This window comes from Myotis brandtii, unplaced genomic scaffold, assembly GCF_000412655.1.
Source record: "Myotis brandtii unplaced genomic scaffold, ASM41265v1 scaffold1612, whole genome shotgun sequence".
Lineage (NCBI taxonomy): Eukaryota > Metazoa > Chordata > Mammalia > Chiroptera > Vespertilionidae > Myotis > Myotis brandtii.
The window spans coordinates 1273319-1285196 of NW_005355890.1; the positions used below are offsets into that span (position 1 = coordinate 1273319).

General features: G+C 57.2%; 1 protein-coding gene and 1 pseudogene across 1 annotated transcript in view; both read right to left on the reverse strand.

Moving 5' to 3' along the window:
• ZAP70 (zeta-chain (TCR) associated protein kinase 70kDa) overlaps nucleotides 1–11458 on the reverse strand; it is a 14638-nt gene extending 3180 nt beyond the window's left edge. The window contains exons 1-8 of the mRNA XM_014536437.1: nucleotides 11441–11458; nucleotides 11232–11392; nucleotides 4719–4857; nucleotides 4535–4622; nucleotides 4415–4461; nucleotides 4161–4212; nucleotides 2970–3162; nucleotides 2281–2487 (exon numbers count right to left, since the gene is read on the reverse strand). Of these exons, the coding sequence (XP_014391923.1) occupies nucleotides 2281–2487; nucleotides 2970–3162; nucleotides 4161–4212; nucleotides 4415–4461; nucleotides 4535–4622; nucleotides 4719–4857; nucleotides 11232–11392; nucleotides 11441–11458 (905 nt within the window). The remainder of the gene's footprint in view (nucleotides 1–2280; nucleotides 2488–2969; nucleotides 3163–4160; nucleotides 4213–4414; nucleotides 4462–4534; nucleotides 4623–4718; nucleotides 4858–11231; nucleotides 11393–11440) is intronic.
• LOC106725410 lies at nucleotides 6717–10052 on the reverse strand (annotated as a pseudogene).
• Nucleotides 11459–11878: the final 420 nt, after the last annotated feature.

The window sequence follows — 11878 nt, forward strand, 5'->3', positions numbered from 1 at the left end:
GCTCCCCGGGGGCCTGGCCCGCGCCTCCACCCCAGCTGGGCACATGCTCATGCTCACTGAGCACCTGTCTGTGCCAGGCAGGGGCTGGGCACACAGCGGGAGCCACAGGGGAGCCCTGCCCTCCTGCGGGTCCAGGTTGTCCATGTCACCCACCTGCTACGATTCCCAAACTAATCATTTGTCTGCACCCTCCACGGTCCCTTGGGGCCCGAGGGCATCTCAAAGATGGTTAAGGACAAAGCTAAGCTACACACACACACACACACACACACACAGCGGCCCCTCCCTCCCCTCCCCCCAGCAGCTCCTTCCTCTCATGTGCTCCAGCCAGAAACCTGCCCTCAGCTGCTCTTTCTCCCACCCAACATCCAGCCATCAGCTCTGCTGCCTTCAGGACCCTCCAGCACCTCCTGCTTCTCCCACCGTGGCTCCTGCACCTGGTCCCGCCTCCGTCCTCACTCACTGGACCGGAACAGTCCCCTCTGCCCTCGCCCTCCTGGGTCTTCCCCACAGAAGAGCCAGGTCCTCCTCCTCTGCTCACAGCCACACAGGGTTCCGATCTCACTCAGGTCAAAGTTCAAGCCCTCCCCGCCCCCACAGGGCCCTGCAAAATACGACCCATCACCTTCTCACCCACATCAGTTCCAGCCACAGGCCCCCTCACTGTTCCTCCACAGCACCAGGCTTGGGGGCACCTCAGGGCCTTGGCACTGGCTGTGCCCTCTGCCTAAAACCCTTCCCCCAGAGCTGTGCTCGGCTGCCTCCCTGTTTGCACAAACCTCACCTTCTCACTTCTCTCCTCCCAGCCTGACACCCCCGACCCCTTTTCCATAGTACTTATCTCCCGACATACTCAGCACTTTATTGTATAATTATTTAAAGCCTCTCTTCTCCAGCCAGAATGCAGGCAAAGATCTTTGCCACTTTTGTCCACTGACAAATCCCAAGGGCTGTGATAGTCCGTCACAGAGAAATTGCCTGAACACCTGTGCAGTGACTGGATGCATGAGCCGGCCCAACACGAGGATGGCTGGCGGGCACCTGCCTGGTGAGTGTGAGACTGTGAGAGTAAGAGCCTGTGGCTGAGGGAGCACAAATGACCTTTAGATCAGAGGTCAGCAGGTTTTTTTCTGTAAATGGCCAGGTAGATAGGAATATTCTGGCCTCAGCAGGCTGCACGTGGCCTCTGCCATGTGTCCCTGTGTTTGCTTTTTGGCCCAACACCAGGATGGCTGGCGGGCACCTGCCTGGTGAGTGTGAGAGACTGTGAGACTAAGAGCCTGCGGCTGAGGGAGCACAAATGACCTTTAGATCAGAGGGCAGCAGGTTTTTTTCTGTAAATGGCCAGGTAGATAGGAATATTCTGGCCTCAGCAGGCTGCACGTGGCCTCTGCCATGTGTCCCTGTGTTTGCTTTTTTGTTTATAACCCTTTAAAAATGCAAAACCATGCAGGACAAAAGCCAGCCATGGGCTGCAGTTTGCTGACCCTGCTTTAGGTCAGAGACAGTCCCCCTAATTTCCTGTGGGTCATGAACTGGGCCAAGAGAACTGGGGTGGCGACAGTTACGGCCCTCGGAGCTAGTACTCACCCTCACACGCAGGGCCGGCACCGTGCTAAGCACTTGATCAGTACCCACTCATCTGATCCTCACAAGGGCCCTGGAGGCAGTACTGTGATCCCCTCTGTGGTTCAGACGAGGAAACTACCCAGACAAGCTAAGAGCCTGCTCGGGGTCACAGCAACCAGTGGCAGAGCTGGGACTCCGTCCGACAGGGAGGTCAGGCTCTGCCCTGTGGGCATGAGTGTGCGTGTCAGGGTGTGCGGGGGGGCAGGTATGAGTGTGCGTGTCAGGGTGTGCGGGGGGGCAGGTATGAGTGTGCGTGTCAGGGTGTGCGGGGGGGCAGGTATGAGTGTGCGTGTCAGGGTGTGCGGGGGGGCAGGTATGAGTGTGCGTGTTGTCAGGTGCTGCGCGTTGGGTGTGTGTCTATGAACATATAGAATGAGTGTGAGCCCCGGCCGGGTAGCTCAGTTGGTTAGAGCATCATCCCAATACACCAAGGTTGCAGGTTCGATCCCCAGTCGGGATACATACAAGAGTCAGCCAATGAATGCATGAATAAGTGGAACAACAAATCGATTTCTCTGCCTCTCTCCCCCTTCTCTCTCTCTCAAATCAATAAACAAAAATGTAATAACAGAGTGAGTGTGTGCTCTCAGGTGGAGCACACCCATGAGTGGACAGGGCGCGCCCAGTCCCCGCGCCCCGCAGCCCGCTCACTTCTTCCCGGTGAGGAACTTGTGCAGCGGCCCGCCGCCCGCCATCTCCATGATGAGCATCAGGGCCTCCGCCTGGCAGACGCCGATGAGCCGCACGATGTAGGGGTTGTCCAGCTGGTGCATGATCTGGGCCTCGCGCATCATCTCGTCCTTGTCCGCCTTCTCTGTGCTGTGCTTCAGCACCTTGATGGCCACGTCGATCTGCTTCCTGCCCAAGCCAAGGCGCACACGAGTCAGCGCGGCCCTGCTCGGCCCCTCGTGCCCCCACCTGCTCCTTCTCCCTGGACTGGTTAGTGGACGCTGTGGTTTGCCACCCAGATCTCCCTTCCAGACCCAGGCACTCATCCCTGGCTGCCGGGAGTGCGGGCGGGGCAGGGCACGGCCAAGTCCTCCCCGGATCCGCCCCTCACTGCAAAGAGCAGTTCCATTCATAGGTACACTCCCCCCTGGGCAGCCTGCATCCAAGGACGGGTGGACGCAGGGGCTCAGGGGGCCCCTCTACAGCTCCCCTGGGATCAGCAGCTGCAGCCCAGCCCAGCCTCCCCGGCCCCACGCTGCTTCTCACTCCCTCAGGTGCTGTCCCCAAGGGCGAGGTCCTCTCCCAGGGTCTGTTTTCCAGGCAAACTGATGTCACCTCCTGGCTCCCCCTCTCCGCAGGCCGGGGATCGCCCCCTGCACCAGCAGTCGTACTTGCGCATGCGGTAGACGCCCTGGCGCACGGAGCCAAAGTTGCCGCAACCAAGTTCGATGTCAGCTACGAGGAGGTTGTCGCGCTTCAGGAAGAGTTTCTTGTCCTTGAGCTCCTCGGGGTCGCTGTAGGGGCTCTCATACACGCTCGTGTCCATGGGCAGGGGCCGCGGCTTCTCTGGGGATGCTAGGCGGGCTGGGCACACACAGGCGTGCACTCCCAGTCAAGAGGAGGGAGGGGGCAGGGGATGGGAGGGTAGGGAGCCTCAGCGCCCACAAGGCATGTACCGTGGACAGGGGCGTACCACCTAGAGCATGTACAGGCGCGTGGGTCCGTGTGTGTGTGCACGTGTGTGCACTCCTGGTCCCATCTATGGGTGCACTGGGAAGTCACGTCCAACTGGACCCCAAAGGCTCATGCATCACTGTGCACATATAAGCATGTGTGCCCTTGTGTGTTCACACTTATGCATCCATGTACACTCCCACCCATGTCTGTCTAACCGTTAGTATGCCAGCTGGAATGTGCACACCTGTGCCTGTGTGTGCACTGACATGTATGCACCTACGTCCGTGCCCGCCCGCGTCTCCGTAGGCACCAGGCAGCCATGTTTACAAGGGCTCCACAGATGAGCCTCTGTGTGCACACACAACCATGTATGTTCTCTGAGCACATACATGGGGAGGCTTGCATCCACACGTCCAACACACAAGCATCAGCAGTGGGCGTTTTAGGAGCGTGGCCTTGGGAGCCTGTCTGCCTGGGTCCAGTCTCGCCCCCCCACTGCCTACTGTGTGGCCTGGGAGAGTTACTCCCTCCTGGCTCGTCTATAAATTGAGAATTACTGTGACCGCCTCCCATAGTATGCCAGGAGGATCCAATGAGCTCATGTGCACAGTGAGCTCAGAGTGTAACTGGCACACAGTAGGTGCTTAACGAATGTGTGTCTGTGCCCTGGCACCCAGGCACAGCCACGGGTTCTCCCCTGCACGTCTGCACACACCCATGTACATGCACAGGTGGGCATGATGGGCGTGCCCATGCAGATGGCACAGTGTGTGCACAGGGCCAACCAAGCCAACTGCCACGGGCCGGGACAGGCCCCCGTCTCCCTGAGCACACCCAGAGCCAGCCAGGGATCTGCCACCAGCCGGCACCAAACCCATCACACACCCCCGCCTCTGCCAGCTCACCTGGTTCAGGGGTGTATCCATCTGAGTTGAGGGTGTCGATCCGTCTCTGAGGCTAAAGGTCATGGGGCCACAGGGTTAGTAGGGCCCAAGCTGAGGGCACCAGCCCCTCATGAGACCCATATCCTCTGAGGACTCCCAGGGACAGTAATGGGGCACCTCCTCCCGTTCCCCAGCCTCGCCCTGGGAACAGGACCCGTAGCCCCCATACCAGCTCCGCCCCAGAGACCCCAACTCTGAGATGCTGGCTGACTCACATGGGTGAACGTGGATGGGTGGGTGGGGAGGGTGGGAGCAGCGGCCCCTGAGGGAACAGAAAGGGCGGTGAGGGGCTGAGGGCCAGCGTCTCCCGAGCCCCGCCCTGCGGCCCCACGCACCTGCACTGGCGCTGGCGCTGGCGTTGGGGCAGGCCTCCTTCAGGCAGTAGATGAGCCCGTCCGCCTTCAGCTTCAGGTACTCCACCAGCTGCAGGGGGCGGGCATCAGGGCCAGGCTCCTTCCTCCCAGGAGCCTAGCACCTCGCCATGGCGGCTCCCTCACATCCGGGGGGCGGGCGGCTCACCTGCCAGAGCGTGTCAAACTTGGTCCCCTCGGGTATGCAGTACTTGCCGGCCTTGTCCTGGCTGATGAGGTAGTGGTACACGGTTTTCCCATAGATCATAGACAGTGCGTACGTGCCCTGCTCTTTCCGGGGCCTCAGCCTGGTGGGGACAAGGAGAGCAGGTCACCCCTACAACCACCTGGGCTCCTGTCGTGGTGTCCCCCGGCTGGGTCCCAGGTCCCCCAAACACACCCTCTGGGCTTGGCACCCCAGAGCCTCACGGAGAAGCAGCAGGGACTGGGGGAGCCGAGACTGGTCAGAGAGCAGAGAGGGAACCACAGTGTCACCCCATCATCCAAGGGCAGATGTGTGACTGTTCCCACAGAAATGCTGGGCCTCCCACAGCACCCACTCAGCCTTGCATGGCCTGACACTCAGCCACCCACAGGGGACACTCACTCAGCCACAGGGAACTCTTGGCCAGCCATGGAGGGCTCTTTGGCCATCTATGGTGGACACAAAGCCACTCACAGGGGACACACAGGTCTACACAGGTAGACGGGACCATTCTCTTAGGGAAAGTCATGTCCACATGTAGAGCAACAAAGGTAAGCACAACCCTGTGACTAGATCATGGGACACCTCTGTACAGACCAGAACAAGTCACTCTGTCATCATCACAGACCCGCCCGTTGTTGTAACAGACCAACCTGTGACAGAATGAGACCCTTGATTGTCCTCTGCTGGAAATTTGCCAAAATAAAGATATTTTGAGCCCCTCAAAGATGGTGCCTTTGTGCAGTGAGAACATGTCTACCCACACACACCTGCACACACTGACCACACTGTGGGGGCACTCTCTGTGGTCAGTGGTGGGCGTGGCCCTGGTCTCAACTGCAGGCCTGAGCGGATGCATCTTTCTGTCACACCCTGCATCCTGATCTCAGGCCCCGAGACCTCCACGCCTGTGTGAGGTTCTGTGCCTACAGCTTTGACCTCCAGCCCCTAACTCTCTCCATGCTGAGAAAGCAGTTAGTGACTGAGGAACCACAAGAAGAACCCACGACAGCTTCTGACAAAGCACACCCTGCCTGTCTCTCCAGCTGCTTCGGACTCTGGACATCTCCCCAGCATCAGTCACTGTCCCTCAGAACGTCACCACTCCAGCTGCTTCTGCACCTCAGCACCAGCCCCAGTCTCTCCACTGCACCCAGATGCTACCTCCTCCAGCCTCAGCCTCCATGGCCAGCTGGTCCTCCTGCCTCTGAGCCTTCCAGCCAGCGTGCTCTCCAAAGCGCCTGTCGTCATGATAGACCCGCTCGGTGCTGAAAGCCATTGGCCCTGGTTCTCCTGAGACGCCTCTTATCTCAACAGACTGGTTAACGCTAAGCCTGTCATAACCTCTGCTGTGTCAATGCAAAACCTCTGCAAACTTTCCCTTGGGGCCGTGGAATTCTTTGTCAAACATCCTCCGTGGAAGGTTAGGGTATGAAACCAGTCAAAGCTGAGCTGGGCCCTAGCTGGAGTGGCTCCGTTGGCTGGGCATCATCCTGTGCACAAAAGGTTGCTGGTTGGATTCCCGGTTGGGGCACATACCTGGGTCGTGGGCTTGATCCCCAGTAGGGGGACATGCAGGAGGCAGCCAGTCAATGTTTTGCTCTCACATTGATATTTCCATCTCCCTCTCCCTTCCTCTCTCTCTTCAAAAAACAAAACAAAAACCAACAACTTTTTCTTTTAAAGCTGAGCTGAGGGCTCAGAAGACTACTTGCTGCACGCGCTACTCAGTTCTGCCACCCCTTACCTCCCCCAGAACCCTTTGATACTTTCAGGGGGCCTTGGGTAACCCAAGGTTGGGGGAGACTTAACACCGCTGGAATGGTGCGATCATTGTCCATATATGGGAAAGAGGAAGGGAAGAGAGGGGAGGAGAGAAAAAGAAAGAAAAACCAAGACAGAAGAAAGGCAGAAACTGAGGTGATGAAAAGCGGAATTGAGATGAAAGCAGGGAAGGAAGCCCTAGCCTGCAAATGCAAAGAAAGGAGATCACACGTCAGAAAGGACAAAGCCGAGATGAGGGGGAAGAACCAGCCACACCAACAGGAGAGCCGTCACCCTCCCAGAGAGCCGCGGCACTCTGGCACCTGGGAGCGGGCGCATGTACGTGAGACGTGCGACCAAATGTTGGTAACGTCTTAGCAAGCACCACACCCGAGATGGGAGGGTGCAGCGTCCGGCGAGGACAGGTGCCACCTGGCCAATACCAGCCCTCACCACGTACTAGAAGAGGGCGCTCCGGAAGCACCAGGGCAGGCTCTGCCCTCAAGTTTGCAATCCAAGAGGGAAGAAGGAGCCCCAAACACCCATGTTCCAGGCCCATCCCCTCCATTATGACCTCCTCGTTCCAATCCTGTGGTGGTCTTTTCAAAACTGGCTGCCTTCGTTCCTCTCCTGTGGGTAGTCCCTTCTCCCACAGTGACGCTGGTTTTGGCCACATGACCTGCTTTGGCCAATAGGACCTCAATAACATTACACAAGCAGAGTCTTAAAAAGTGCCTGTGTGTCGTCACTTTCCCTCTGTGACTATTCGTGGGAACCCTGAGCCACCACCACTGCATAAGCCCAGGCGAGCCTGCTGGACAGCGACACACTGCGGCCAGTGCCTCCCCGTCACCCAGGGGACATGGGGCCAATAGCCAGACACAGGACATGGCCATCCCAACGTATTCAGTCCCAGCCTCAAAGAAAACGGCTCAGCTGACTCACAGAATTGTGACAATTTTAAAAAATGTTGTTTGGAGCCAGTAGGTCTTGGAGCAGTTTGTTACATAGCAAACAGTAACCGATACAAATGCAAAGTGCAGTTTCCCTGAGAAAACAGCCCTGTCTGGTACTGTTCTAAGGCCTTCCTTGCATGATCTGTAACATGCATTCAAGAGTTCCCTCCGAAGCCTTAGAAACTTTACTGCAATTTTATCCGAAGTCTGCTAGGGTAAAAAAAAATAATTTTATCGGCTGACAACAGCATCCTGTGTTGGAACCGGCCTCCTGTGGGAGACCTGCAGGCAATCTGGTGCCCACGCAGAGACCACACACGGTGGGGAGGTCCAGGGGTCTGTGGGCTGGTCCCAGGAGAGGGACAGCCCTAGGAGAGGTGCGTGAGAGCAGGACTCAGCCCTGCAGGGACTCGGGCCTGAGGAGGGAGGCCTGGAGAACTCACAGACATGGTGGGGAGGGCGCTGGACTTCCTGAGGGCACAGGAGAGAGGGCGCTCACGGCCAGCGTGACCTCAGCTGACATCTGGATAACAGCTGTATACAAAGGGACCTGCGTCCAGACCAGAATGCAGTGCCAGCGGGCTTTCAAACACCCAGCAGGGTTATTTAAAGAGCTGTACAGCTTCTCTCACAGTAACGAAGACAGCCACAGGCTCAGCGGTAACTCAGACGTGGGCAGACACACATTCACGCACATGCAGTAAGAGCTACCATTTGGTGCACTTTCAGTACATGCCAGACACTGTCCTACCACTTCACACATATTAATGCATGAGGTCCTGAGACGCTCAGACCTCACTGCCTTCCAAGCGCTCTGGCTCCTTCCTGTTTTGTGAACTAGCCAAAACCCGCCTCCTAGCCTTTCTTTCTCTCTTTCTTTTTTCTTTCTTTCTTTCTTTCCTTCTTTCTTTTTAATTATTTAAGACCTTTATTAGCAGGTGCTTGCAATTTGTTAACTTTTTTGAAAAAATCAAGATGTAAACTTTTATTACAAATTAAAAATGAGGTTCTTTAAAAATCTCAGCTTGACCAGATATGAAACAATTTTAAAACCTTTAAAGGTATATTGAAAAAAAACCAGGCTTTTTTTCCCCCATGAAAAACACATTGTCATTATCTAAAAGAGATGTCTTCAGACAAAAATAATAAAAACCCCTGCTGCACAGACAACGCACATCCTTCTAGTTATCTGGTCAATGGCAAAAAGCGAGCACTTAAGGTCTTCAGCTCCAATCTTTTGTCCATTTCTTACTGCTGGAATTTCATATTCATTTCTTCTTGATGGTAGAGATGGTAGCCAGCACTTTTACTCAGCCCCCCTCCCACACACACCCTCCTCCCGCACCCTGCTCAGCCCCGGGAGTGGACGAATTCTCAGCTGCTGGACCAGCTGCTTTTGTCTCTCTGCCATCTTGTGGTTCAGGGTTTTCTGCGCGTGGGTAACTGAAGTTGCAGCGGTACCGACGTTGAGGGGGCTGCTGACCTTGGGTCTCGTCTCCTTGGTTTTCCTTATCTTCTTCACTGCCGTCCTCTAGGCCAGTGGTTCTCAACCTTGGCTGCACATTAGAATCACCTGGGAATCTTTTTAAAATCCTGATTTCCGGGCCTCATCCTCCAGAAAATCTGTTTCTTTGTTATGGGGTGGGGCCACAACATTAGTAACAAAGAAACAGAATTTCCGGAGGATGAGGCCCAGAAATCAGGATTTTAAAAAGATTCCCAGGTGATTCTAATGTGCAGCCAAGGTTGAGAACCACTGGCCTAGGCTGTCTTTGAAGAGGAGGGCCCTGCAGCATCGTGGTCCATAGCCCCATACATGTCCTCACTGGTCTGCCTTCTTCTCCTGCACCCTGGTGGTCAGCACCCCCCACCCCTGCTCCCTGCACAGGGGGGCTGGAATGCTGTGGTCCACGCCCACAGGGGTTCCGCGTGTGGTAAGGCGGGGGCCGGCGCTGTCGGGCCTGGCCTTTGGGAGCCTCTCGATCCCTCATTCTTTCCCCCTCTCACCATCCTGGGAATCCTGCTGCTCATTGTGGGGAGGGCCCTGCCACGTGGAGACCATCTATGACGGTCACAGTCTGCTGCACAGTGACGGCCTTGCGCTGGAACTCCACCTGGGCTGTGCCATCTGCTGCCTCCGCACCTGTTCTCCCTCAACAGCATCACACGCCACAGCCTCTCCAGCGCCTACACTTCGAAGGGACTTCCTGGGGTTATTCTTCTTGATGGGAGTCTGGTGTACAAACTCATCTGCCTTGGTGTCGCTCCTGTCGATGGAACCATATCCATTTCTTACACTGAACCACGTTACTGGTTCCAAAACCTTCGGTGCATGACCTTCTTATCTCCGCTGCAGGCACCACTGATGTGAGGCCAGCCGGGCCTCCGCTCCCTACACCGCTGCCCTTGGTGCTGGGCTTGGTGTTGGCAGCGCTGGGGTGGGGGTGGTGGGCACTTGCTGGGTCTCGGCCTCGCTGTTCCTGGTAGCAGTGATGGTTGTGTTGATGGTGATGGTTGTGTTGATGGTGATGGTGATGGTGATGGCGATGGCGATGGTTGTGGTGATGGTGATGGTGATGGTGATGGTGATGGTGATGGTGATGGTGATGGTGATGGTGATGGTGATGGTGATGGTGATGGTGATGGTGATGGTGATGGTGATGGTGATGGTGATGGTGATGGTGATGGTGATGGTGATGGTGATGGTGATGGTGATGGTGATGGTGATGGTGATGGTGATGGTGATGGTGATGGTGATGGTGATGGTGATGGTGATGGTGATGGTGATGGTGATGGTGATGGTGATGGTGATGGTGATGGTGATGGTGATGGTGATGGTGATGGTGATGGTGATGGTGATGGTGATGGTGATGGTGATGGTGATGGTGATGGTGATGGTTGTGGTGATGGTGATGGTGATGATGGTGATGGTTGTGGTGATGGTGATGGTTGTGGTTGTGGTGATGGTGATGGTGGTGATGGTGATGGTTGTGGTGATGGTGATGGTGATGGTGATGGCTGTGATGGTGATAGTGGTTGTGGTGATGGTGATGGTGACTGGGGTGGCTGCCTCGCTGCTCACGGTTGCCGTGTGATGATAGGGACTGGGCTGCCTGCTGGGTCTCGGCCTTGCTGCTCATGGTTGCAGTGATGGTAACGGCGACAGCGACGGCGATGGCGATGGTGATGGTGACTGGGGCCGGCTGCACACTGCAGCTCCTCCGGGATGTGATGGTGACTAGGCTGTGGGGGGCTGCTCAGGGCTCTCTGAGGCCCACTCTCGGTCCCGCTACAGCAACTCCTGGTCTTTGTACTCGCATTTCCACCTGCCAGGAACCCCTTCTCCCAGAGAGTTCGCAGCTCACTTCTCACCTCCTGGGTCTTTGCTCAGAAGCTACACGCAGCGAAGGCCATTCCTGGCCACCTAATCCCACCCTCCCCCCTGGACAGCCGGCACTGCCTGCCTCCTGACACACTTTGCATTTATTGGCTCCTCTTTTTTGTCTCCCTGCTCCACAAGGACAGGGCTCTGTCTGCTTTGTTCACTGCCATGTCCTCAGTGCCTGGCACATAGTAGGTATTCAGTCACTCTTTGCTGAGGGAAGAAGAGAAGTCCACCTGCTTGCCACACGTCCCAGCTGGCAAGTAGCAGACTCTGGATCCCGCCCAGGCGGTCCCGCTAGGGGGCCTGAACACCGCCGCACACTGAGCCGCCCCAGCCCAGCCCAGCTCCAGCCCCAGCCCCAGCCCCACATACAGGAACTTGCCGTCGGTCTGCGAGCTCGCGTAGAGTTTGCGCTCGGCCTCCTCGCGCGTCAGGTTGCTGTGGTACCAGGGCATCCGCTCGTGAGCCGTGGTGGCGATGAGCTTCTCCACCTGGGGCGCCTGGCTGAGGATGGCCTGCTCCAGGGCCTCGCCCTGGGGAACGGAGGTCAAGGGCTCTTACCAGTGACGGCATTATGCGGCCAGGAACCCCGTTTCCATCTCCCCCACCCTCCCTGTCAGATCCCTCCCTAACCCCCAGGCGCACCGGGTGAGCACAGCCCCACTCCCCGTCCTCTGTCCTGTCCCTGCCCACCCAGGGCCGAGCCCCCAGTGGTCTCCAGCGGGAAGCTCGGACACTGGTAGTCGAGCACCCAGACGTAATGCAGGGGATCAAAGATCACCGCCCATGGCCTACCCTACCCAGGGCGGGACTCCCACCCTACCCAGGGCGGGGCACCCACCCTCCTCTCAACTCCGCCCAAGCCTCGCCCGGTCCCGGTCCAGAGCTACCTCCACTTTCCCTCCCGCAGTTCAGGCCCCGCCTCGGAGGCCCACTCCCAGCGGGGGCCCAACCCACCAGATTCCAAACCTGACGCAACGCGGCAAACCCCGGGCTGGCGAAGGGGACCCCTCTCCTCA